The following is a 26117-nucleotide window of genomic DNA, read 5'->3' as shown; positions in this document are numbered from 1 at the left end:
AGTCCAGGATCAGGTGAGCTCAGCATAGTAGCACGTTCCTGTTAATTGTTCTAGATGTTTTGCAGAGCCCTCTTTTTTATAGTAATGGCTCAGACTCTGTTACAACCTGACTGTTTTCTACAGTATATGTAGTGATTATGACATAATAGCATGGCTACAAGAGGCTGAAATGTGAGAGGTGTCACATTCCTACTGAGATTAAGCACAACATTTACAGGCATTGTGCGGCTTTCTTTTTTAGTTTTAAAATGTGCATTCCATTTGCACACATTGGGAAGGATTGAAGCAGAGATGTTGGCAAAAAGAATAAATTGGTCTTCAAAAATAGAGTATGCCATCCATAACTCCTCTCTGTATTCATCATGCACCGTAACAGCAGTGTACGAGATATGCTGCCGCCAATACATTAGTTATGCCTCTGCACTACAGAATCCTTGGCATGTCCTAATGTCTGTCGTGTACCTCCAGTAGTGGAACTTGTGGGTCGGGAGTCCGGGTGCACAAATATAATGTAGGCCCCCTCCTACACCTTAACTCAAGTTTACAATATGTAACATGGCAGCAGGTCTTAAAATGGTCATGCAGAGGTGGGGGAACTCATTTCTCTGACACCTAATTACCCCCCTCCCCCCATTAGGCAGAGACAGGGCCAGTGGTAGGGTTTTTGCAATCCCCTTGCAAACTAGAATGCTATTCTGTGAGAATTACTGTGCAGGGCCAATGTGGAGGTAAGAATGTTCCACCTTAACATTACAGGTGGTGGAATTCAGTTCCACCCTGTTCCCCCTCACTTTAACCCCTGCATGGCAGTGGGAGACAGAGATGAAGGGGGAGGCAGAGGTTGACAGGAAAAACCAGTGGGTGACAGGGGCAGCAGTGGGCCCCTTAGTCTATAGGGGCGCCAGTGCACTGCACCAATGGTAGTTCCGCCTCTGGTGTACTGATTACACCGTATGCCTAGCTTACACATAGTACACTGTACTGAATGTCTGATGTAATCTTTGGCCTGTTTTTATTTTGGATTTATAACTGTTTCTAACACTCCTGCTTTTAGCTCATCGCACTTCCACAAAACATTTGAGCGCACTGATGACATCCTATTATTCATTCATTGTGAATCTTCACAGATTTTGTTTTTCTATTTAAATGTCCTAAAAATCCTCATTGAGGCAAGGGAATCTTCTAGTGAATTACATTAACAGAAATACGCACATATTATCACTGTTAGTTTACAGAATATACTGTGTGAGGATCACATAAATACAGTGACTAAAATAAAAATAAACACCCATGAACACTGCAAAACCTGGGACAGGCCCCAGATATTAGGGACAGCTGGTAAGCCCTGGATGTATTAGCAATATTTGATAGGCATGATATTCTGCAGGAGAGTGTTCTGTCATTTGTGGAAATGACCTCAGATGCTTTTTTGGTTATTTATTTATTAACAGTTTGTTATATAGCGCACACATATTCTGCAGCGCTTTACAGAGAGAAATATATTATTGCACCTTGTTCTCTTCATTAAAATGTTCTGCAGAGCCTGTGGCAATGGCTGTGGTGGAACTGCTGCTCTTACTGGCTAACAGACCATGATGGCTACAACAGTAGAGCCACAGGTAGCTTAATCCTGGTGTGAAGGATCTATTTATGCCATTCAATGTGTTTCGAAGCTCTTGTTCTCCTTAGTTTTCTCCTGGTTGATGAAACATCTTCATCTTGTATTCAGGGATGCTTCTGAATTACTGCCTAGAAGTAAAGACAAATATTGCCTAACGGCACCACAGAGGAGTTACCTATTCTCATGCAGACTGCGTAAATAATTCAAATGAGGGACGTAGCCTGAAGGACACAGCCTAAACACAAAGAAATGCAGACCTTTTATCAATATATTGCATAATGAATAGGCCTTCCACCAAAAAGCAAATGAGCCTTTGAGAGCTGGATCTCGGCATCTGTCTAATTTACAAGTCATTTAAAGTCAGTGGTAGGACATTCGCTAAAAATGTTTACTTTTCTCCACACTGTCTGTGGTGCCGTTAGAATGGGGAAATGGTTACAAGGTGACTCGTTATATATTATATCAGACCTCTAATTAATAGGTATGTTTGATGGGGATTGCTAGCATCCTTATGTTAGTGTAGTAAGGGAACCTTTTAAATGTAATTCATAGTAATAGGTCTCATTTCAAATAATTCTGGAAAGGGCTGATGCAGAGTTGCATCTAATTTGCATGGCATTTGGCGAGTGACTTCAGACAGCCCATGCTCAGAAAGAGTGCTTACAGATGCTGCTATGCAGAGTTATACGCATCACCCTTTTTGACCGAAGAGCCACAATAGTGGTGGTTTTGTATAGTGTGGTTCATGCAGGTTTGGGATCGTTGGGTCTACAGCAAGTTGGTCAACATGGTTCTAGGTCAACATGGGTCAAGATCGACATCGGTCTGTCGACACAAGCAATAGGTCGACATGGGGTTTTTCACAGTTTTTTTTTTTACCCGAATGTTGACACAGTCGACATGGACACAGTTTCCAGTGCATCGCTCGCTTCGCACGCAATGCTTCGGGCACGGTGCCTCGCTGCACTCGACACACTATTTTATTCTCCAACCTTGCCCTAGTGGATGATAGGTCATGAAATACTGCCTGTCGGCTCCAAAAACAATGAAATACCCCATGTTGACCTTTTGACTGTCGACCTAATGCTTGTGTTGACCTAATGAACTGTCCACCTAGACCCATGTGGACCTAACGGTATCGACCCAACGCTTGTCGACCAACTTGCTGTAGACCCAATAACCATATCCCATCATGTAGACCAGCACATAAGCCAATTTTTACCACCTATTAGGAGTACACTCTGACAGTGATGTATCCATCCAGTCACAGAAGTAAGCAATTCCAATGCATGTTTAACAAGTACTGTGTTAATACCTCTACAGCTGCAGCATCGCATATGTTATCTGCCTCTCAGGTCTTTTTGATCTTTTAATAAATATAACATACCTATGTCTCCTAGGAAATCCATTGTATGGTCCGTTATACTTATCTCCCTACTATTTTTGGACATTCTTTGAATAAAAAGGTTTTCATTCATAACTGTTTTTAAATAATATCTTTTTAATCTCTGTTCTTAAACTGTATTTATTTTATTTGTAAACAAGTGGAACTGAAGCTGCAGGCAGGGCCCCCCTTTGCCTGTTATTTCCCAGTTTTGATCCGAAATGTACATTTTGCTGGAATATTTTGACACTATATGAGTTTACCCGGCATGTCAGCCCGCCATGTCCCTTGTAGTATCTATTGATGGGCCATTGATTCTCCCCTCTTACAATTTGTATAGATGTTAATGAATACATTTTTCTCAGTTATCTATCTTGGCTGTCCTGATCCCTGTGGAAGTGTAAGCCAGGAAGCTGACTCTCACGTGCACATATGCCCAGACTGGGTTAACAGTTGCAAGTTATTTGGTAGAAATAGGTTCATAAACCATGCCAACCAATATCCTTTGATCTTAAGCTTCTTAAAAGTTCCTAATCTCTCATGCAGCCAAGAAGGAATAAAGGAGCTCCTGGTTGTTCAGTAAGTAAATAAAAATACGGATATTCCCGCAGCACAATGCTGGAAAACTAGATGACATAGAATAGTGTAACACCTTCTAAAAAAATAAAAATGGATCTCAATTGGGACAAAGGTAAAGTTAGGGGGTAGGGGTTGGTCCCCTTGACGACTGAGTAATTCTGTGTAGTAAATACTATAGTTGTATATTACCATTGCATGTCCCTTTTTACCAGTTACTGTATCAACTAAAGAAAGTAGCTAATGCATGAACGCTTTGAAGCCAGTAAGGCAGAATGTTCCACTGCAACGACTCAATGTGGTATTTACTTAATGCTAAATCTTTTTGCCTGCTTGTCCTCTTTTCCAGTATTTCTGGTTGCTTGTACTCTCCCGAGGGCTGGTGGGAATTGGGGAAGCAAGTTACTCAACCATCGCTCCGACCATCATCGGGGACCTGTTTACGAAGAACTCTCGGACAGTTATGCTGTCAGTCTTTTACTTCGCCATCCCTCTTGGAAGGTAATTGCTGTTACATGCAATGTACTGAGCTGTAAATGCAGAGTAACAAGTGTGCAGTAACCTCGCAACCAGATAGAATTACATTAACATATATTGCATATTTCAGAACAACATCACTTATGCTATGTATTTATCACACACATACTGTACTTGTCATCTGAATTAATGCTGTGACTTTCAGTTAGATATCCTTGGCATGACTTGAAAAGAGTGTTATACTGCTTTTTAATGCATGCAGGGGTCCATAAAGAAAGGAAGAGTTTTTGCAAAGTGTAAAGTAGATCAATCATCCAGGTTTATGTTCAACAGTTTTCCTGTTTAATCTGGGCATAATGTATAGATTACCTGGATTTTTTCTGTCTCCGTAGAGGTTGACCACCTTTAGTCAGCCAATAGAAAATGCATATTTTTAGTACGGTATATGATCATAACAGGGCCTGTGCATGGCATTGCCAGTTACCCGGGTAGGACATCACCACAATAGCTGACCTTTGCACTGGAAAACGGCAGACTATGTGGCGCACAACAGGCCACTGGGTTCCTGTAGGCTATATCCTATTGTTAAATTCCACTGTTAGCTCATTTCCTCACAAATAAACGTGTAACCCTTATCTCCTGCTAATTTCTGTAAGCAACCCAATAAGCTGTGGAAAAGTGAGAAGCAGCATGAGCCCAGCATGCGTATGCCCCAGTGCATAATAGCGGTTTCTTACCTCTTAATCTGTTTAGCAGACGGGGAGATGTGACCGGTTAGTGTAATGTACATTGGCAAGATATAGTGTATTCGGTACTCTTTACTTAGAACGGCGCCCATCGGGGTGATCGCGGGATCGCGGGCAGTACATAAACGGCCGCGACGCGATGCCCGCGATCACCGCGATTTTCCCATAGGGAACAATGTTAAAAAGCCAGATTGACCGCGATTTTGCATTCAATGCCTCAATGCCCGCGATTTTACCATAGGAATCAATGTTAAATGGGCTACAGAGCCCAAATAGGCTCAATTAACCCTTAAATGTCACCCCAATTTTTTGACGCCACCCCACGATCCACGCCAACCCGAAGCGTGGCGAGCGCAGCGAGCCCGCGAGGGGCGGCGGTACGCGTCCTCCGACCTTTTCATGCCCTACTATCCACGTCGGCGTGGAGTTGAGAATAGAATAGTGTGGCGAGCGCAGCGAGCCACCGAGCCCGAAGCGTGGCGAGCGCAGCGGATACCTTCAGAGTTATACGCGTCCCCTCGCGGACTTCACAGGTGTCCGTGGCGACGCGGACACCTGTGAAGCCCGCGAAGGGACGTGTTTACCTGTGAAGGTATCCGCGTCCCCTCGCGGGGCTCGCTGCGCTCGCCACGCTTCGGGCTCGGTGGCTCGCTGCGCTCGCCACACTATTCTATTCTCAACTCCACGCCGACGTGGATAGTAGGGCATGAAAAGGTCGGAGGACGCGTACCGCCGCCCCTCGCGGGCTCGCTGCGCTCGCCACGCTTCGGGTTGGCGTGGATCGTGGGGTGGCGTCAAAAAATTGGGGTGACATTTAAGGGTTAATTGGGTCTATTTGGGCTCTGTAGCCCATTTAACATTGATTCCTATGAGAAAATCGCGGGCATTGAGGCATTTTACATGAAAATCGCGCTCAATTAGGCTTTTTAACATTGTTCCCTATGGGAAAATCGCGGTGATCGCGGGTACACGATTTTGATGTACCCGCGATTTACCCGCGATGCCCGCGATTTTTTACCCCCGACGCCCGCGATTCTGATCGCGGGCGCCGTTCTAGGTAAAGAGTACCGTGTATTCCTTTTACCAACTATTCAAATGATGTTCTATTTAAAGCTGTACAAGTCTGTAGCATACACCATAGCCGTGTATTTTCCCTGGAGGAAATGTAAATCTCAATCATGCTGCTTTGATGTTCAGCTTTTTATGAACAAGTATTGTGTGTGTGTATGTGTATATATATATATATATCTATCTATCTATCATATTAGTCAAGGCGAGCACCTGGGCAAAGTACACCTAGTAGTTCTGAAGAGTATCAACACTATTATCGAAAATAAATGGACAAAATACACTATTTTAGATTTTATAGGGAACTGGTGGATTCCAATATCCGTCTTTAGTGAACAAGATGGTTTTATTTTGTGTACAGAAGAGTGAAGCTTTGTCAGTTTAAGTGTCCGAAGGATCACCAGATAGGAGCCATCAAAGTTGTCATTCAGGGCGAAAGGGTTTAAGATCCAGAAGGGTAGATGTCCAAAGCTAGAATGTTAAGACTTTGAGGGTTAGTCATTCACAAACAAAAAGGGTAAGAGCAGAATAGTTCATTTGGTACTTATGTAGTATCTGGGCTGCCGATTTTTTGATTGTATGCCTTAAGTTAAGGCATACAATCAGATGCGATGCGATGCGATATCGCATCGCATCGCATACGATGCGATGCGATGCGATGACCCGATTTTTCCATAGGATTCAATGTTAAAATGGACTGAGTCCATTTTAACATGGAATTCAATGGGAAAAAGGGGTCCTTTTCATACCCCTACTATCCAAGTGGGCATGGAGTTGGATATAAACCTGTGGCGAGCGTAGCGAGCCACCGAGCCCGAAGCGTGGCGAGCGAAGCGAGCCCCGCGAGGGGACGGTATTCTGTGTCCCCTCGCGGGGCTCGCTACGCTCGCCACGCTTCGGGCTCGGTGGCTCGCTACGCTCGCCACAGGTTTATATCCAACTCCATGCCCACTTGGATAGTAGGGGTATGAAAAGGACCCCTTTTTCCCATTGAATTCCATGTTAAAATGGACTCAGTCCATTTTAACATTGAATCCTATGGAAAAATCGGGTCCATCGCATCGCATCGCATCGCATCGCATGCGATTTGGTCGGGTGCGATGCGATGCGATGGACCCGATTTCAAAATCGGCAGCCCAGTTACTACATAAGTACCGTTCATTTAAAACCACAAGCAGTTCAAAGCAACCATTAGGAGTGGTATCTAACCTGGGAATGTTCACGTTCTTTAATATACAAGAGTTTTGATGGTTACTTTTATTAAATGAAAATAGCATGAACCTAACATTCTGTGTAGAAGTTGTGCTAATTTATTGTGTATTCTTTTCTTTGCCCTCAGTGGCTTAGGCTATATAACCGGCTCAAGTGTGAAGCAGGTAGCCGGAGACTGGCGTTGGGCATTGCGGGTAAGGAATTTAGCTTGATTTCTGCTGCACAAATATTGCTTTGCTAATGAAAGGATGTTCTGGAGTCAGTGTGGAGAACATTTAAAATATAAAACTACGGTGGGCATGATAGAGGCGGGGTGGGTGGACTGTGTGATTGTAACGCTGCTCCCTATGTTAGTGCTGTATAATATACAATATCCTAAGAAAAACTAAGAGCCTATTCTTTTTTTTTTTTTTTTACACCTAAGCTCCCAAGTGCAGAGGTGCTGTTCTGTGTCATTGAATACATTGATGTGCCTACATCATGGAATGCCATCGAAGGTCTGAATTTTAGACTATCTACAGATGGTTAATTGGAATCATTGCCTGGTGTGGCTTTTGCAGAACAATGTGTATACTGGAGCATCGTTATCACTTCACTACTGACTTTTTTACTGACTGCTTTCTTTAAATTGTGACCTGGTTATTTTAAGTGAGAAATAGTGTGTTCTATTTCATTGTATTAATCTCGCACCCAATAACCCTAAATAGCTGTCTAGCTGAGTTACAGGAGTGGATGAGTGCCAGTTAGCTGCAACTGAACCATGATGATACAGATATTCTTATGATTGGTCATAGAACAAGACTGCATCATAGCCTACCAATGGCAAAACTTCCAAAAAACTGTTTTTTTTTCTGTCGAGACAGCTTTTCAGAAGTGCAAGATACTACCCCTGCTCCCACCCTGCATCCAACTGCCTAGCATCACATCAAACCCTTCATCCTCTGCCCCCACTGTTTGCTCAAAAACTGTGCATTTTTCTCTTGCTTTTTTAGAAATGAAGACATAATAAATAGACCCCATAGTGTATGTGTGCCAGCCATAAAGATATATTCAATATGGTATGTGTTAAAAAAAAAAAAAAAAAAAATCACAAATTGCTTGAAATATGCAAGTTGAAGTCATGACCTCTGTTCTTCAACAGTGGTGAGAATTGGTAATTATGAGTGGATTGTGTTTGGCAAGAAGCTCCAGCGCTGCTTGTAACCTCATTACCAATTATTTGCTCTTAATCAGTAGCTGCCTCTAAATGTTTTCTGGTTCCCAATCAGCTGTCTAGGATTGTAACAAAGGACGCTTCCTGCTTTGGAGAAGAAAAAAACACGGCTGGTTTTTTTTTGCAATTTTTTTTTAGTTTTTTGGGTTTCATTTGCATTTGGCCCATATTCTTTACACTTCCTTCTTTTTATCACAGTACACATTGCTTGTCTAGTCATAAATATGGTGGTTTAAGCTTAACAAGCAGGAAGCATTGCTTCTTCACCTTTGACTCTCTCACAAACTCTAAGTCTAAACCGATCCATTGAAAAGTGTACTCTGCATGGAAATTTTTTTTTTTTTGGGCCATTAAAAAAATATGGTAACTAATGGGCTTTTTGTGGATCCTTTTTGTTTTTTTCTCTGTTTGATGTATGTATGTATGTATGTATTTTATTTATTACCAGTTTCTATATCAATTATTCAGATTTTTTTATTTCTCTTTTATATCACATTTTCAACCTCTGCTACAGTGCATTGGATGTGGTTAGTTGCATAGAAAAGTTGGGTGTAGTATCAAAGGGTAATTTAAGTTAAAAAAAATAATAATTGTGTGTGTACAGATTGTTGTCAGATTCATTTTTACCATATGTTTAATGCCCCTTTCAGACCGCACTAAAAAAACGGTATTTTGCAGATTTTTAACCGTTTTAAAACTGTAATCTGTTGCGGTCTGAAAGGTGGTGCAGAGTGATTTTACCGTTTAAAAAAAAAGCAGAGTCCTACCAATTTCAGACACATTTTTTTTTGCGTTCTGAAACGGTATTTAGGACCCCACACTGGTCGGGGGGGACAGAGCTGCCAAGGTACCAGGGGTTGGGGGTCCTCTGGCAGCTCGGTCCGGTACGGGGGGTGGGGCTGCAGGTGGCCCCCGCTGCTACACAGCGCAGGGTCCCTTTGGGGAATGTGAAATGAGTGGCGGGGTCCCTGCAGCGGATGGGAACTAGCGCCGCAGGGACCCCGCCGCTCATTTCACATTCACCAAAAGGGACCCTGCGCTGTGTGGCAGCGTTTTACACTTAACACCCCCCCATAGGGCTAACACCCCCCCCCCCCCCCCCCCCCCAATGTGTTTAAGAAAAACCCTGTGCGACCGGTACCTCCTGCGTTGCGGCTCCTGCTGCTATCCCGGCTCCTGCTGCTTATTAAAAAAAAAAAGGGTCTGCCAGTGTAAAAAAAACAGCACTTAAACGGTAACATACCGTTTAAGAGATGCGGTGTGCAAGGGGTTTTACCTGGCAGACCCGTTTTTGGAAACTTTTTCAAATACAGGGTCAAAGCCAGTTATGCGGTCTGAAAGCAGCATTAGGAAGCCACACACACACCAGTAAATTTAAGACTCTTCTTTTTTAGTGCCATTATAATCTACGCTTTGGACCCTAAATCACACCATAATCTAGTGTAGCATGGCCTACAGACTGTCCACTAAAACACATTACTTAGTGCAGTATATACAGTAAATCCTTTAGGCATCAAATGTAAAAAGCATATGTGTGTATGACTGTTTGTGACACCTCTCATTAGGAATAAGCAGATGCTACAGTAAGTACTCGAGGCTGACTGAACACATTTAACACTGTGAACAGAAACTTGCAGCAACATTCATAGAAATCTGTCATTTAACAAGAGTGATAGTCTTATTTTACAGATGTTATGTCTCGAAGTATTCTTTTTTTTTTAGAGCTGTATTACTCTGTACTATTTCTAGTTTTTATTTTTAATGTAGTACTGTAAATGTGTAATCTATTAGAAGCTTGCATAACCCAAACCAAACCTCTTGCAGGTCTCACCGGTGCTGGGTATGATCACAGGAACTCTGATCCTAATATTCGTGCCAACAGCAAAGAGGGGTCATGCAGATCAACTAAAAGCTAGAAGTTCTTGGTTTAGAGACATGAAGGCACTGATCCGCAAGTAAGTCTATGTCATTTAGGAATTTACTATATATTTATTTACAGTTTCTTATATAACACAGCAAATTCCATTGCGCTATACAATAGGAAACGGTGATAAAACAAACCGTGTAGTAACAAACCGAGATTGGAGGGCCTTGCTCGCAAGTTTATAATCTATAGAAATAATAGGAGGAATACATAAGGATAGGATTCCATAGCATGGGCAGTCCCACCAGATTACAAAACAGTCTTGATGGCATGCAATTAGATATGAATACTACTTGAGCTTAAATGCGGGTTCTGAAATATGATAAGCTTGCGTTTTCAGGGAACACTTGGAAGTTTGGTGGCTAAAGGAGAGAATTAATGTGGAAGGGCATTCCATAGGGTGGGTGCTGCCTGAAGAAAGTCTTGCTATTGTGAATGGGATCTAGTAATGCGTGTTTATGAGCAACTTAGATCTTGTGCAGAGCGGTCAGAGTGTCTAGCTAGGAAGATCAGCCGTGCAGCTGCATTCAAAATGGATTGTAATGGTCAGAGTCTGTGCTTAGGAAGACCGGTAAGGAGGCTATTGCAATAATCAATGCATGAGATAATTAGTGCACCAAGTAGAGTTTTTGCAGTGTCTTGTGTAACAACATATGGACGAATTTTGGTATGTGTTTTAGATGCATGTAACATGATTTAGAGACCGTTTGAATGTGAGGAATAAAGGACAGTTCAAAGTCAAGTATTACCCCTAGGCAGCGAGCTTGTGGGGTAGGATTGATTGTTGTGTTCTCAACAGTGATAGAGATATCAGGTTAATAACTACTCTTGGCTGGTTGGAATATAATTAGTTCTGTTTTGGAAATGTTGAGTTTGAGGTGGTGAAATGACATCCAAGATAAAATGGCAGAAAGACATTCAGAGACACGGAGCAATACTGATGGTAACAATTCCGGGGAGGATAGATAGATTTGATTATCATCAGTGTACAGATGATACTGAAAACCAAAAGGGGAACACTACTCAAGACAGTATAGAGGTGCCTTCATGACAATTGGCATAATTGCTTTTTTATTTTTTGTTATTATTGGATATGTTTGACAATTGGCAATTCTATAGAATGGTAATAAAAAAGCACACACATTTAAAACCAGGTTTAACGAAGTTTGAAGATCTACCATTGCTAAGCCTGTTCCAGATTTAAATTGATACAGGTTAGTATTTCTAGTGCTTAACGTTCATCTCCCTCTTATTTCACCAGTCGCAGCTATGTCTTCTCTTCACTGGCAACATCTACAGTGTCCTTTGCAACAGGGGCTCTGGGTATGTGGATCCCACTCTATCTATACAGGGCACAAGTGGTGCAGAAGACAGTAGAGCCTTGTAGCTTTGGTCCATGCAGCAATAAAGATAGGTAAGCCATTGCACTTGCAAGAAAACCATTCATGCATGCATTCCAGAATGCTGACATTTTTTATTATCCGTGCTTCTCATGTACTTTTTCTTTTCTGTTCATGATGAAATATAAAACATGTTGCTATGTTTTAAAAATAACCCTGGCTGAAACCTTTGTAAATCAAGCTTCCTAATATAAGACCTGACTGGACTGACCCCATAAAATTAGGATGTCATACGTTGCATCCATTTGACGTTCTGTGATACACGAGGCTCCTCCCATTTTTTTAAATAAGCAGTAATTGCTTTATTTACTTGTATCATCCAGTTCTCAAAACCTTGAATAACAAGTTGAAAGTGTCAGATAGGTTTTATATCAAATGTATTTTACACTACATATTAACTGTGCTTTTCGCTATCTAAAGCTCTGTATATATTGCTGTCATCTGTGCGTTCTAGCCTGCTCCTGTTACATGTAGGCCAGCACTTACCAACCTAATTATACAAATGGACAGGTCACTACCTCTTACATATGGACACCGCTTTTTATCTGCGTTTTTTTCTGTATTTTGGGTCACTCCTGCATCTTGTGCATATAGCTGCATCATATCGGCCCTGTGGTCCTCCTAAACAAATCATCAATACATTGAGATATAAGCAGGTTACACAATAAACATACTACTTTTATTTTAAAAAGAAACACATAAAATAGGAATTCACCATAGTCGGCTAAGTTTGGAATGCTTGTACCCTAATGTTAGGATGGGCAGCCTGTCAGTCACTGGGCCACAGGTTACTCTCAGTGGGAAATGAAGAAAATAAGCGCTGGGGCTTCTTGCAGATAAATAATTGACAGGAAATAAAGCAGGGGTGATCTTCAGGCCATAGAGGAAGAGTCACAGGGCCATTAGTTACCCATCGCTGTTAGAATGTCATAATATGAACTACTGCTCTGGGCCTTTTTAGAACTAGTAGTAAATTCTGTCAGACAATGCAGTTACAGTATGTGTTGAAAAAATACTTCTTAAGGTTGCCCAATATTTGTGCTCTACAATATAATGTAAAAGGCAGTAAGTAGATCTCCCACATGCAAAACAAGATAGCATTTGCACTACTTGCATCACAGCATGGTTTTCCCGGGGTAAATTGACATAGTTTAGGGCCTGATACAATTAGACACCATCATTTCTGTGGAAGCAGTAGCCTGGATATTATTTGCAGTCCTTGATGACCCTTCAGGCTGCACTTAATGTGGATTTCTGTTTGAGCAGCAGGAGGTTTGAACAGGAAGCCACAGTAAGTAGGCTTTCTACCATTACCGCTGGTTCAGCAAATGTGTTTGCCCATAGCTCAAAGCACTTATCCACTAATTTGGAGATTCTGAAACTATTTTTCTCTTAGACCCCGTCAACCAATAAAAATTATTACAGTAAGTTTACAGCAAAATGGCCACCACACATGTGTGGTCAGTAGACAGACAGTATTGCCAGGGCACAAAACAGAAGTAAAGTGACTGCTACTGCGATCACTTAATTCCTTACACAATTTCAGAGATGAGCTCCTTTTGGACGCCATGCCCTTGAAGGTGGAACTACCATTGGTGCAGCAGGTGTAGTGCATCGGTGCTTCTGAGGACTAAGGGGCACAGTGCTTCCCCTGTCATCCTCTTCTGTCACCCACTGTATTTCTGTCACCCACTGCCATGTTGCATATTGTCAACTTGGTTTAGGGTGGAGAAGGGAGGCCCAAATTATATTTTTTGAACCTGAGCTCACTTACCACAAGTTCTACCACTGTGTGCCCTGCATGTGTTTTGTGGCAAGGACAGCATACTCCTGCATGAGAATCAGCTTTATTGGCCAGGTATATTTGCATATACTAGGAATTTGATTTGGATTGCTGTGCAACAGCCGGGAAACGGATTGCTGTGCAACAGCCGGGTAACGGATTGCTGTGCAACAGCCGGGTAAAGATTTAACAGCGACAGTACATATACATGAACACATACCGGTATACACTACATGTACCCTGGGGAGGGCGATGGACATGTACAGGGGGGGTGACACAGGAACATATACCCGCCGAGCTGCACAGCACCTAGGCAGCCATCAGCGGGACCACTGGTCACCGCAAAAGCCAGGTAGGGAACACTATAGGCAGAGACAGTGCAGTTATCACACAGGGAACATATACCCCTGTGACCCCCAGATTGAATACCCCCCTTAATCTTTAACCGAAACGGTGTCACAGTATTGTAACATATTTATGTTAATGTTAAAGCTTATCCCTGCTGTGAGGGCTTTGGGGATGACAGATGCAGTGGATGATGGGGGGGGGGGGACTGTGAAATTAGGAGCAAAGGCAGGTGATGGCATGAAGCCTGCGTGAAGTTAGTGATGCAAGGAGTTTGAACTAACAGATCATTCAAATGAACATGGAATAGCGACCCACAGTTTGAGAACCACTTCTCTAATCTATGGGTTAACGTGTATTGTCCGCACAAGGAAAAGGATTTGTAATTGAATAGTTTGTGGTCTAAAAGTCCATGTCTACAAACAAATGTAGCCTTCCTCATTCTTTATTTAGCACTGCTTTTATGTACTTTCTTTCACCTCCCATTGTGTTTTTTATAGTATTCTAATATTGTCTACACATTATACTTGCTAACAGATCTGTGTCCAGAATAAGAAAAACCATGTAAAACTTTTTTTTTTTTACGCTTAACAGTTTAATATTTGGAGCAATCACCTGCATCACTGGCTTCCTTGGTGTGATAACAGGAGCAGGGGCTACTAAATGGTGTCGGTTGAAAACTCAGCGCGCTGACCCACTCGTCTGTGCTGTCGGCATGCTGGGATCAGCTATCTTCATTTGCCTGGTTTTCGTTGCTGCCAAGAGCAGCAGCATAGCTGCATATGTAAGTCCTATTACTGGGGAAATCTTTTCTCTGCTGTTGTAAATAATTCCTGTCTAGTGATCCTGAAACAAGCCTTCTGTGCTGCTCAGCTGATATCCAGATTGCCCATGATCTGCAATTGTTCTACTCCTGTTAAAGAAATCGTGCCACCCACCCAGTCTCTTTATTCCTTGCAGAGCACTGCGCCCTGCAGCAAATGCACACTACAAATAGGAGAACTGGCTCAGGAGTACTAGATCACATTAATAAGTGGTGTTTAATGTATTTTGAAACTGTGTTTCACATATTGGTTTACAGATAATATAGTTGACAATATTTTTGAATGTTATATTGTTTTAACGTGTATATATAATCAAATTAGTAACAACCAGTTTAAGAAAACCCTTTAATGTGTTGAAGTTTTTGATTCGTTCTTTTGGCACTTAAATACGGCATTTCTAGAAATGGTGCCACAGCTAGGATGGCATGATGAGCTTCTTGTACCGATGACTTCAGGGGCGATTGAATAATTAGTGTTAGCTAAAAATATATGTTTCAGTTCACAGAGATGGTAACACCACCATGTACATGACGATACTGGGTTATTTTAATCTGTAAACGTAATGCTGCAGAAAAAAATACAGTATATGCTTTTTTATTGTCATGTAAACTGATTTACTTATTTGTGTGTGTACAGTATCATTCTTTTTCCAGGAGTACATTACTTTTATGGAAGCAGAAAAATATGTGCACTTAGACAAGTGTTGCCTTATTTGGAGCAGGGTTGTGTTAGCAAAATGATATTATGCTCCACACACGAAGTGAGTTGAGACTGAGCAATATAGTATCACTCAGATCGCACAGCACTGCACCAGCGATGTGTGCTGAGCTATCTGTCATAGTGTGTACACACGGTTCGATATGGCTTCCGATGTTGACGATATCGTCAACATCGGAAGCCATATCGCATACATATCGCATACTGATTGTATGCATTGTAAGGGCTTCCTAGCCCGATGCGCGCTCCCGTTTAAGGAGAGATCGGAGGGGAGATAGAGTGGGCAGCACACTCTATCTAGCACAAATCGCAAGCATATCGCATGCATCGTATGTGCCTAGCGATATGCTTAAGATGCGATGTGCTATACGATTTCCAGGGCCCTGTCAGTCATCCTGTTGTTAAGTCAAAATCGCTTAGTCAAAATCTTAAGCAAATCTTAAGGCACATAGGAAATCGCATAGTAAATCAAATAGGAAATCGCATAGCAAATTGTATGGTAAAAAGTCAAAATCTTAAGCATATCTTAAGGCACATCTTAAGGAGTAGAGAAAAAAAAAAAGGGAAAAGTAAAAATCGGACAAAACATCGAATCGTACATCGGATCGCACAGAACATCGAACCGTGTGTACACACTGTCACGGTAAGTGTTCTCAATTGATAGAACACTGGCGATGACTAGATTTATACTGCATGCAGCCACCAGGGGCCATACACATTGAGCCATCCTTGCTTCATTTTTAAGTGATCTGGACAGATAGCTTAGAAATTATATCAACCCAGTCTAATTCCTCCAGCATATCCAGGTTCAACTACTCCTCAGTCCGCAAGAAACCATCAAACTCTCACCAGCACGATCCCCCATTCCTTAACCCTAGTGTCCGCCACTTCTCTTATTACCTCAAATATGTTTCTACCTATGCAGCCATTCCACATACCCTAGCCTTTAATTCCCAGCACTCCTACCTATAGCTCCAATATCCACTTGTTCTCCCATAAACTTATCCTTCCTTTCCAAACAGTCCGTTTCTCCTTTGCCTCTTCTCTCTCCATCTGCCCACGTACTAGCCCATTCTCCCAGAAATTATTATCTCCGTTACTTTGTCTACCATTCCCAGCCACATAGGAGGTGGCCCTGGGCTCACACCCACCTCCTCTGTGATCTGTCACAGTAAGCCCATGCCCATTTGACCCCCCCCCCCCCCCCCGGTCAATTGAGACACACGCATCGAATTAAATGCACAATTGCAGACGCCACCAGCACTATCCATTCCTCATTTTAACAGACCCATACTCAGCAGGCACCGACTGTTTGGGCTCTAGCGCCTGCGCACTACACACGCATAACCCCGGACACTGGAGCGCCGCAATTCGGGCTCCAATGCCAGCATATCGCGCATACGCAGTCTTTAGTCCTTTATTTTCATCCACCCCTCCTGCCCTCTCACTTCCGATCACGGATCATTCCAGGCAAGGAGTGCACACTGATACTGCAATACCTAAGGTAAGTTACTACAAGATTATTACATCTCAACTTTACTTATACTGACGCATGCCCTTACATCTGAGGTACAGGCACCCCAACTCAGAAGCAAGGGAACTACATTGCTGAACTCCCAGCCTCAAGACCCCCTGAGCAGAACACCCCTCTTTTTGGGACATCACACCTTATATTACCTATCACATGGAAGCATTTCGGACATCTTTCCCAACACCCAGCCCACAGTTATCGCTCCCAGCTACAGACTACACACTCAGGACCAATTGGACATTGCACACGCAACACCCTGACCCCAGAGCGCCAGCACCCCCCAAACTTTTACCAGATTTCTACAAAAAGAGGGGACCAGGACTCACCCCCTATAGGTGCAGGCCGCTAAGGGTTCACCCCTTCTCATCTCTGAGCGCTGTGCAAAGACCATCTACCTATCAGCTTAGAAATTGGGCTGAAATGACCTGGTGTGTATGGCCCATAAGTCTTCAGGACAACTATAACCATTCTCATGAACTGTATAGGATATACTTCATTACTATTGAAAGAACACAATGTAAGGGAGGCTTATTTCTTCTATAATATCTATTCTGGTGCAGCTGCTCTACTCCAATATGTACAGATAATATAGCTGAAGCACATAATGTGTTCCCAGGTTCCTAGTGCATTGTTCTTTGTGTTCTCATGAATATGGGTTAAATCCTTTAATGGCTTTCTACTACTGTATGTATAGCTATGAGGTGTACTTTTGTATTGGTAGAATGATTTTCTTATTACCATCCCTTATATATTTAGCCAGATCTGTCACTCATCCCCTGTGTATCTAACGTTCCCGCCCGGCAGGATACACAAACCCGCCCCCCCTAGGGAAAAGTGTTCTATGTGTATAACGTTCTACACACCCCACCCCCTTGACATCACCCCCCCCCCCCATGCCCAGCCAGGGCTACAGTACACGCCCACCATCCACCATTACTCCACAGCCACCATCCACCATTACTCCCGCACCCCCACTCCGGACCACCGCGTCCCTCCTCCCGCAATTCGCGGGACCCCCGCGACCCCCCTCCCGCGATTCACAGGAAACCCGCGACCCCCCCTCCCGTGATTCGCGGGACCCCCGTGACCCACACCCCCCCCGCGCGCGATTTGCGGGGACCCCCGCCCCCTCCCGCGATTCGCAGACCCCCCTCCCGCGATTCACGCCCCCCCCCCTCACGCCCCACCCTCCTTTGATTCACGGCACCCCCCCCCGTGCCCCTCCCGCAATTCACGGACCTCCACAACCCCCCCTCCCGCAATTCACTGACCCCGACAACCCCCCTCCCGCAATTTGCAGACCCCCCTTTCCACGATTCAAGCCCCCCGCACCCCCTCCCACGATTTGCGGACCCCCGCCCCCCTCCCGCTAATCGCAGATCCCCGCACCCCCCCTCCCTCAATTTGCAGACCCCCCTGACCCCCTTCCGTCAATTCCCCCCCCCCCCCCAGCAAACCCCAGCCACCCCACTCCCGCATTTCACGTACCCCCGTGACAATGGGGGATCCTGTACCGCCACAAACAGGTGCCGCCCCTAGGTGGGAAATCCAGCCCTGGCTGCCGCGCTGCATGTTCCCCCACTGCCAGAAGTGTCCCCACGGTCCTCTGCACCAGCGCCACAACTTTTATCAATGTCTTGCCCACATACCACTATTATACAGCCTCCTGCTCTCATGCATGCTCACTCCCTCCCAGTGGGAGGAGACGCACACCCACTGCCGGGAGCTGCATACTGTCCCCCACCCTCCTCCAGTTCTAGGGATGCCCATCGACCATCAATGATTTCAAATCATCGATGGTTTATGGCCGATGTTGAATACTTTTGCCATCGATGTGGGAGGACCAGATGGTTTCCCTACATCGATGGCAAAGGAGAACCAATCAAGATTCAAATTTTTTTAAGGTGCCAGGACACAGAGCATAGCTCCGCCCCCCACACCCGGAAGTCCCGCCACCAAGTTCTGATTGACCCATGGCCTATTGAGTCAGATATAATGGATGACCATCGATAGCTACAACAATCGATGGTTATCCAAGTAATATGTTACTACTATCGATGGCAGGGTGCAAAATCGCCATCAATGCCAACCATCGATGGAGACTGCACCAATGCCTATCCCTACTCTGCAACAGCCAAAAACCTTTACTACCCCTCATGCCCACACACCTCTATCACTGCCCTGCCTCCTGTTCTTCTGCCCCGTAACTTCCGCCAGTGGGGACCCGCTCACCCTGTGTTGCCCACATTCCCCTATCATGCTTTACCACCCAGCCTCCTGCTCTCATGCACCCTCACCCACTGGCAGAAGCTGCACAGTGTCCCCCACCCTCCTCTTTAGTCCCCCGTATGCCCACACACCCCTATCACTACCCAGCTTCCTGCTCTCCTGAACCGTAACTTCCACCACTGGGGAGTCGCTGACGCTGTGTTGCCCACATACCCCTATCATGCCTCATAGCCCAGCCTCCTGCTCTCATGCACCCTAACTCCCACCCAGTAGGAGGAGACACTGACTCAGGGGCACCATCCTGTACTCCTGTAGTGCCACGCTGGACCCTCACCCACTGGCAGAAGCTGCACAGTGTCCCCCACCCTCCTCTTTAGTCCCCCTTATGCCCACACACCCCTATCACTACCCAGCCTCATGTTTTCCTGTGTTGTGACCACAATACAAAGTTCACAAATTAAGGGGGCGCAGCCCCTTACGCCGGTGTGAAGAGCGCCCGTAGGGTGCGATGAATCACCTAGTACTGTATATTCAACAAACAAGCTACAGTGCCAATTAATGAGGCAATGGTAGATTAATTATAATATGCAAAAACATATTTTAAACATTTCACAAAAACATGAATAGATACGACAATATGATGTAATTGCAAACAAAATAAACAAATTGTTCAAAGCCGAGTGGCACAATGGAAGCAAGCGTACAAGAAGGCAGTATAATAACTGCGAGGAGTGTGTAACTAAACATACAGAACAGAGTACAGGTCATAGAAAGGGCAAATCATGTAAAAATACAGCAATATAGAGATGGCCGGTCACATGCATTAAGTGCCATAGGCAACGCACAATTGGACAATAGAACACCATTCACATCATATGTACCAAAGGGAAAGAGCATTGTCTGTGAATCTTTTACATCCATTATTAATAAATCCTTCTATTGTTATCTTTTGTTATTAGCCATGTTTAGCTCACATTAGTACCACATTTCCTAATTCCAGATCAGTCTGCCATTGTCCAGCAAGAGGAATACTGATCTGTAGTACTCCTTATGTGCTCACTCCTCAGCGAATCAATCCTATTCATATGGGATGCGCTATGTGACATAAGCTGGGTACACTCCTAAAGATTTCTCTCTCCATTCTGGTGGGAACAAAATTTGGTATTGTACGGGAGCATATGAGAAGCTAACATTTTTCTCCCAAACACTGGAAAACCAGACAATGGTCAATCAGTCAAATGGATTAAATTCATATGATTTAACACATTTATCCGAAAAATAGTTTTTCCCCATTTTCCAGCACATTGGAACAACTGATTGATTGTTATGTGCTCCCATACATTACCAGATTTTTGTTTCCACCAGAAAGATTGGACAGACAAATCTGTTAAGGGACATACACACTAGGTAATCTTTACCCCATTTCTAAGCAATCTGACTAGATTGCTTAGAAATGGAGCACTGATGGCTCCTTGTGTATAGCAATGGCAGTGCATGTGGCCATCGCCCTCAGGGAAAGACTGTGTGTGCTAAACAAGAGGCAAAGCCCTGCACTGCACAGAACGCACTGCACACATTGCAGTGTGTATCACGGGTGTTCCCTGATGTCTGTTGAGCGATCGTGCTTAAGCATGTCGCTCAGCCACCCTGCTCCCGCCGCCCCGTGTGTTTACAGGGCTTTAGTGTTTACCCAACTTGGCATTACATGGTTACATTGTATACTTAAGGGGGCCGGATGGATCGCTGGCAGCATCCTTCTGGGTAGTTGAGCGCTGTGAAGGAGCTCTAGTGGGAGGCGGCATTATTGGAAAAAACTGTTTAAAACACTGGGCGGCCCTCTGACCAAATTACTGAGTGTTCCTTTTTCATCGGCAGCCAGCTATGGTCGCTGATGAAAACGAGACACTGTCAGGGGAAGCCGTTTGTCGCCAGGAAGCCACTGGTCACAGGAGTGTGCTACCAGCGGCCCGTACACATGGGGATATGGTCACTGATTGGCAAATGATGAAAGTATAAGAAACATACAGGCATATTATGTGGTATGTAACTGACAGAAAATAGTATGATTTGTATGACTTTCCTTAATAAAGTTCCTTGTTTTGTTACAGATTTGCATATTTGCTGGAGAGACACTACTCTTCTCTAACTGGGCCATCACAGCTGATATGTTAATGGTGCGTAAACTTCTCACCATATTCTACTAATTTAATAAACTAGCATATAACCTGATTTGTAAACCTAACGAAATGACTGCTAAAAATGCAATTGCGTTTGTTGTTGCTGCTGTTTTGCCAAGTGGCAATAGATCACTTTCCATTGTACTGGTTATACTGCCAAGTGCAAGGTCTATGTAGAATATACACATTGGCCCTTATTCGGGTTCACTCGCAAAGGCAAATTCCTTCTCAAATGGACAAAACCATGTGCATTGCAGGTGGCAGATGTAACATGTGCAGAGAGAGTTAGATTTGAGTGGGGTTTTACTTTAAAGTGAGATCTATATTGCAGTGTAAAAATAAAGCAGTCAGTATTTACTCTACACAGAAACAAAATAACTCGCCCAAATCTAATTCTCTCTGCACATGTTATATCTGCCCCACCTGAAGTGCGCATGGTTCTGTCCAATTGGGAAGGAATTTGCCTTTGCGGGTGAACCAGAATAAGGGCCATTAGCCAAGGATATCAGAGCACATAATACACAGTAAATATATAGGCATTCAGCAAGCATGTGGACAGGCCTGAGGTAAAAGTGTGGCGTAGGGATAGCCATAGACCACAGAGGCTTCAATAGCATCAATGGCCTGTGACCAATGCAGAATACTTTTACCATCGATCTGGGAAAACCACATGGTTCCCCAACAACCCCCCCCCTTCCCCTCCACCCCAATCGTTGATAAAGAAACAACTGAATAATTTTTTTCCCCTTTCAGGAATGGGGCATGCAGCAAATCTACGCCCCTGACGCTGCTGTAATGCCTGATTGGCCTGCAGCCATGTGGATGCCAGAGCACACAGCATCTTGTGTTGGCCCTGGATCTATTTTCTATATATGTTTGGGTTTATTATGTAGGTCCCAGGGATTTTGAATGAAGTTCTTGGGTAATAATTGTTCTAATTTGCTTTGTTACATTAAGGTCAAATAAATAAAGGGTGGATCCATAGAAATGTATCTTAATGCTTAAATACTTTAATGATGATACATACTTAAATCCAAGGTATGAGGCATACCAAAATCATTAGCATCCATTCTATAGAACTTCCTTGTTGTGTAGGTGCCTGTAATTGGTATATTAAATGAAACCTCATATAACCAGCTCACTGTAATTAATACGGTGGCACCCACATTTATAATTTCCTGGTTCATAAGCAATATGTAATCTCACATGTTTTCACATTAGTCAATAAACCAGGCTGTGTTTGTACTGTACTTGCCCTTTGCTTTGGGGCTTGAGTCACTTTTCCATCATAAACAATAACATTCCTGAGCCATTGTTCTAATGACATCCATCTCTCTCTGATTGGAATGTCTTACGCTATAGTTATGCTTCGGCTGAGGAATGAAATAATCTTGAAAATCGTCTGCTGCAGCTATAGGAATTTCCTATTTAACTTTTTAATGAACGCGTAAATTGATGGCCATGTATTGTCTTTTAAACAGGAAACTTCTGGAATGTTGTGTTTTTGTTTGAGAAAATCAAGATATCACCAGTCAGTCAGTACCACACAATTGTTTCCACAAACAAAATGGACTGCAGTGAAACATACTGATGTAGATAAAAACGAAAATGTTAAAATTAGGCTTCTATTGTGTATTTAAGAAAAAAAAGAGTAAGAGTGTAATCCTGTTATTGATCATTACACTGTACCTAATCCTATTCTTATTTTAACTGCTTTATATAGTATCAATTACTATGCAGTTTTTAATGGGATTGTGTTGCACAATATACATTGAGGCATACTAATGATCTGTGTTCTTTTTTTTTTTCTTCATTGGTTTCATATAGTACGTTGTAATTCCAACGCGTCGTGCAACAGCTGTGGCCTTGCAGAGCTTTATCTCGCACCTTCTTGGTGATGCTGGCAGCCCGTACCTGATTGGTTTTGTAAGTACAGAGCGGCCATGTTTGTGTAATGCTAGGGATAAACAAATAGCATATTTACCAGTTCAATTCATTCACCTATATTAACAGCTTTAAATATTTTTGAAGTATTATTTAGACCGTTTCACTGCATGCCTATTAGTCAAGTACAAAACTGGTACATAGCTTAAGATTTATTGAGAGGAAACTTTTCTTTTCAGTTCCTGTTCTACTGTATATTCTCAAATGATCTTGCTTCAAAAACCAAACCTAGCACACTGTGGGGACAGCAGCTTGTCGCTGATTGAGAACAGTGCTGGGTCATGCACAAACTGCTATGGGAATCCATACACAGCTCTGCGTATTTGCTTGTATCTACTCTATGTGATAGGCAGATACCAAGCCGATCATTCCACACTATAAAGTGTTTTCAGTGTCAAGCTGAATTGCTCCTAGATGTCCGTCCGACTGAAGTTGCCCACCGCATTGCAGGACTACAAGGCCATTTCACAGTTGTGACTTCATGTATTATTCTAATTGCTCTACTTCCATGTCTCTTTGTAGAGGCTTTCTGGCAACATGAGACTTTACTGAAAGTGGTGACCATTTCTCAGTTAATGTTGAACAAAATGTGACATCCACAGAATCCTGGAAAGCATGCTGTCTGTAAATGCCTAGCATACTGTATATACTGTATTTCTCGTAGGGCTGTTTAAAACTAAAAGCCCATAGCAAATTAAATGTGGGCTAGAAGTAGCCATCTATTATCATCAGTGTTCCATTTACTGATGATACCATTATGGCTTTCAATGGATCATGATTAATAAAAGGGGAGGAACTCTTCCATGAACCTGGTCCAAGCCAGAGGCAGCTCTCCTAGGGACTTAATAGTCCTCATCTCACTGGTGCTGGTATAGTGAAGGAAAGTCAGTGGTAGGGGAGCAGAGTGTGTTGGTATTAATGCAGGTAAATAATTTATCCACTGGTAAAGATAGTTTGGGATTGTGGGACTATAACTGTTCTAAGGTGGACATCACCTTCTTTATGTCTTCTAAAGGCCAGAATTCTAAAAATAGCCTTTGTACTGCAACGACAGGTCATTGACTATTATAGAAATTATTTTGTTTTGTGAAAAAATAGTGGTTTATCAGTATAATGTTGTTTTGCGAAGGAATTAAGCACAATTTACTATTGCATTCCACCTTAAAATAGAGTGGATTCAGCTTGTTTTTTTATGTGGGTTAATTAAATAGGAAAAAATGTCTACAATTTAATTAATGTAATAATTTACAATGTGTTGTCAGTAAGGAATGTCTGCAAAAATAATAAATGTACAAAATGTGATGATAAAAGAGAAATGGAGTAGTCTTTCATAACATTGTGCTCAGAGACCTTTTGCCTCCCTTCCTTATTATCAATCATGCACATGATGTTCCTGTTGAAAGTTTCTGTGTCAGTTTTTGTTAGAACTATTTAATCCTGCCTGGAAATGTGGGCACACTTCACAAATGACCTGTGTGCCGGAAAGGAGCACATTGTATTTAGCACAAGTGCTGTGTAGCTAAACCCAGCTTTCCTCCATGCTCCCCAGTGCCCGTGTAAATGAGACATCTAGATTAAGGCCGATTTCCTCTCTTGCACAAATGAATTGTTCTTTCCCGCCAGGTTCGAGCAGACTGTTTAGATATCTGTCTTTTTGTCTCCTAGATTTCGGACCTCATTCAAGAGAGCACCAACAAGTCTCCCCTGTGGGAGTTCCTGAGTCTCGGCTATGCACTAATGCTCTGCCCCTTTGTCGTTGTACTGGGGGGAATGTTTTTTCTGGCTACAGCACTTTACTTTTTGGAAGATCGTGCCAAAGCTGAGCAACAGTAAGTTGACCTTCCGTTCACTGTTTAAAATCTCTGATCTTTTTGCTAGTTGTGGACATCAATGAAAATAATTCAGCACTATGAGAAAGGTTTACAATAGTTTATCATAAAGCCATTGATAGGATCACCTTTCTTGTAGCAATTTACTGCTTAAATTGCTCCATGCCTAATCTCCCTTATGAAAGGATTTGTGGTATGTTCTCCTATGGAATATACTGCTTGCCTTTCTCTGCAATGCGTAATTTTCTGTTTATTCTGACATCTGCAAAGTCCCTTAACCTCTTTTTTTAGGGAGCGCTCCCCACTGGGCGAGTTATTTTCTGAGGAGCGCTCAAAACCTGCCCGGGTCCGGGCAGCGGCGCTGAATCGTCCATCAGCTGCTGCCCAGCCCTGCGCCCCGGCACCACGTCCCTGCATGCGGCTACCCGGCTTGCCATAAGCCGGTGCCGCAGGCTGTAATAGAACAGCCGGGGGGTGGGGGTGAGGTGGAGGCGCTAGTTCAGTGCCCCGGCGCTAAATACTGGGAATCCCGAGGATTTTCGGGGCTTGCCAGTCTGGGCATTAAGGCATAGCCTGGAAAATTACCAGTGAAGTGGTTAATCTGTTCTCAGGAGTACACTGGACAGCTGGGTGTGGATGAAACTACATATACTATACACCCTGTGCCACTGAAAAAAATCACTCCAAAATTGTGAAAATAGTTCATCATAGAAATCCTTTGAGCAGGGCCGTAACTAGGGGGGAGCTAGGAGGGCAGGCGCCCCGGGCACTGGATAGGGGGGGCGCACCTGATGAACCTCAAGAACCGGAAGCCGCCAGACTAGAGTGCCGGTTCGCCGTACCATCCCTCCCGCGTTCCCCCTGGAGTCGGCATAGCTGTAGTAAGGGCTGACAGCCAGCATTGATCTCCTCCCTGCGCCCTCTCCGTTCGTTCCAGAAAGTGCAAAGTGCACAGACACAGGTGGAGTCCGGTCTCCACAGCAACCGCATCTTTATTATGCGACAGCATTGCAAAGGTCAGGACTGTGCCAGGCACAATGGTGGAGCCGGACCGATTCCAGGCAGAGCGCTCGGTGACAGACACTGGCAGGGGCTTGTAGAAGGTGCCCCTTCCTAT

General features: G+C 43.6%; 1 protein-coding gene across 2 annotated transcripts in view; it reads left to right on the top strand.

Annotated features, from left to right (window-relative positions):
- Positions 1 to 26117, top strand: part of SPNS2 (SPNS lysolipid transporter 2, sphingosine-1-phosphate) — a 115531-nt gene that overhangs the window by 69667 nt on the left and 19747 nt on the right. For both annotated transcript variants that reach the window (XM_083174130.1, XM_083174131.1), the window contains exons 4-11: positions 3931 to 4082; positions 7212 to 7278; positions 10122 to 10252; positions 11483 to 11635; positions 14344 to 14533; positions 21159 to 21224; positions 23055 to 23153; positions 24837 to 25000. In XM_083174130.1, coding sequence (XP_083030256.1) covers positions 3931 to 4082; positions 7212 to 7278; positions 10122 to 10252; positions 11483 to 11635; positions 14344 to 14533; positions 21159 to 21224; positions 23055 to 23153; positions 24837 to 25000 — 1022 coding nt within the window. The remainder of the gene's footprint in view (positions 1 to 3930; positions 4083 to 7211; positions 7279 to 10121; positions 10253 to 11482; positions 11636 to 14343; positions 14534 to 21158; positions 21225 to 23054; positions 23154 to 24836; positions 25001 to 26117) is intronic.

Source organism: Crinia signifera, chromosome 2, assembly GCF_055691185.1.
Source record: "Crinia signifera chromosome 2, ASM5569118v1, whole genome shotgun sequence".
In the NCBI taxonomy this organism is placed as follows: Eukaryota; Metazoa; Chordata; class Amphibia; order Anura; family Myobatrachidae; genus Crinia; species Crinia signifera.
The sequence above is the reverse complement of the archived record's forward strand: the minus strand, read 5'-3'. Positions and strand labels throughout refer to the sequence as shown.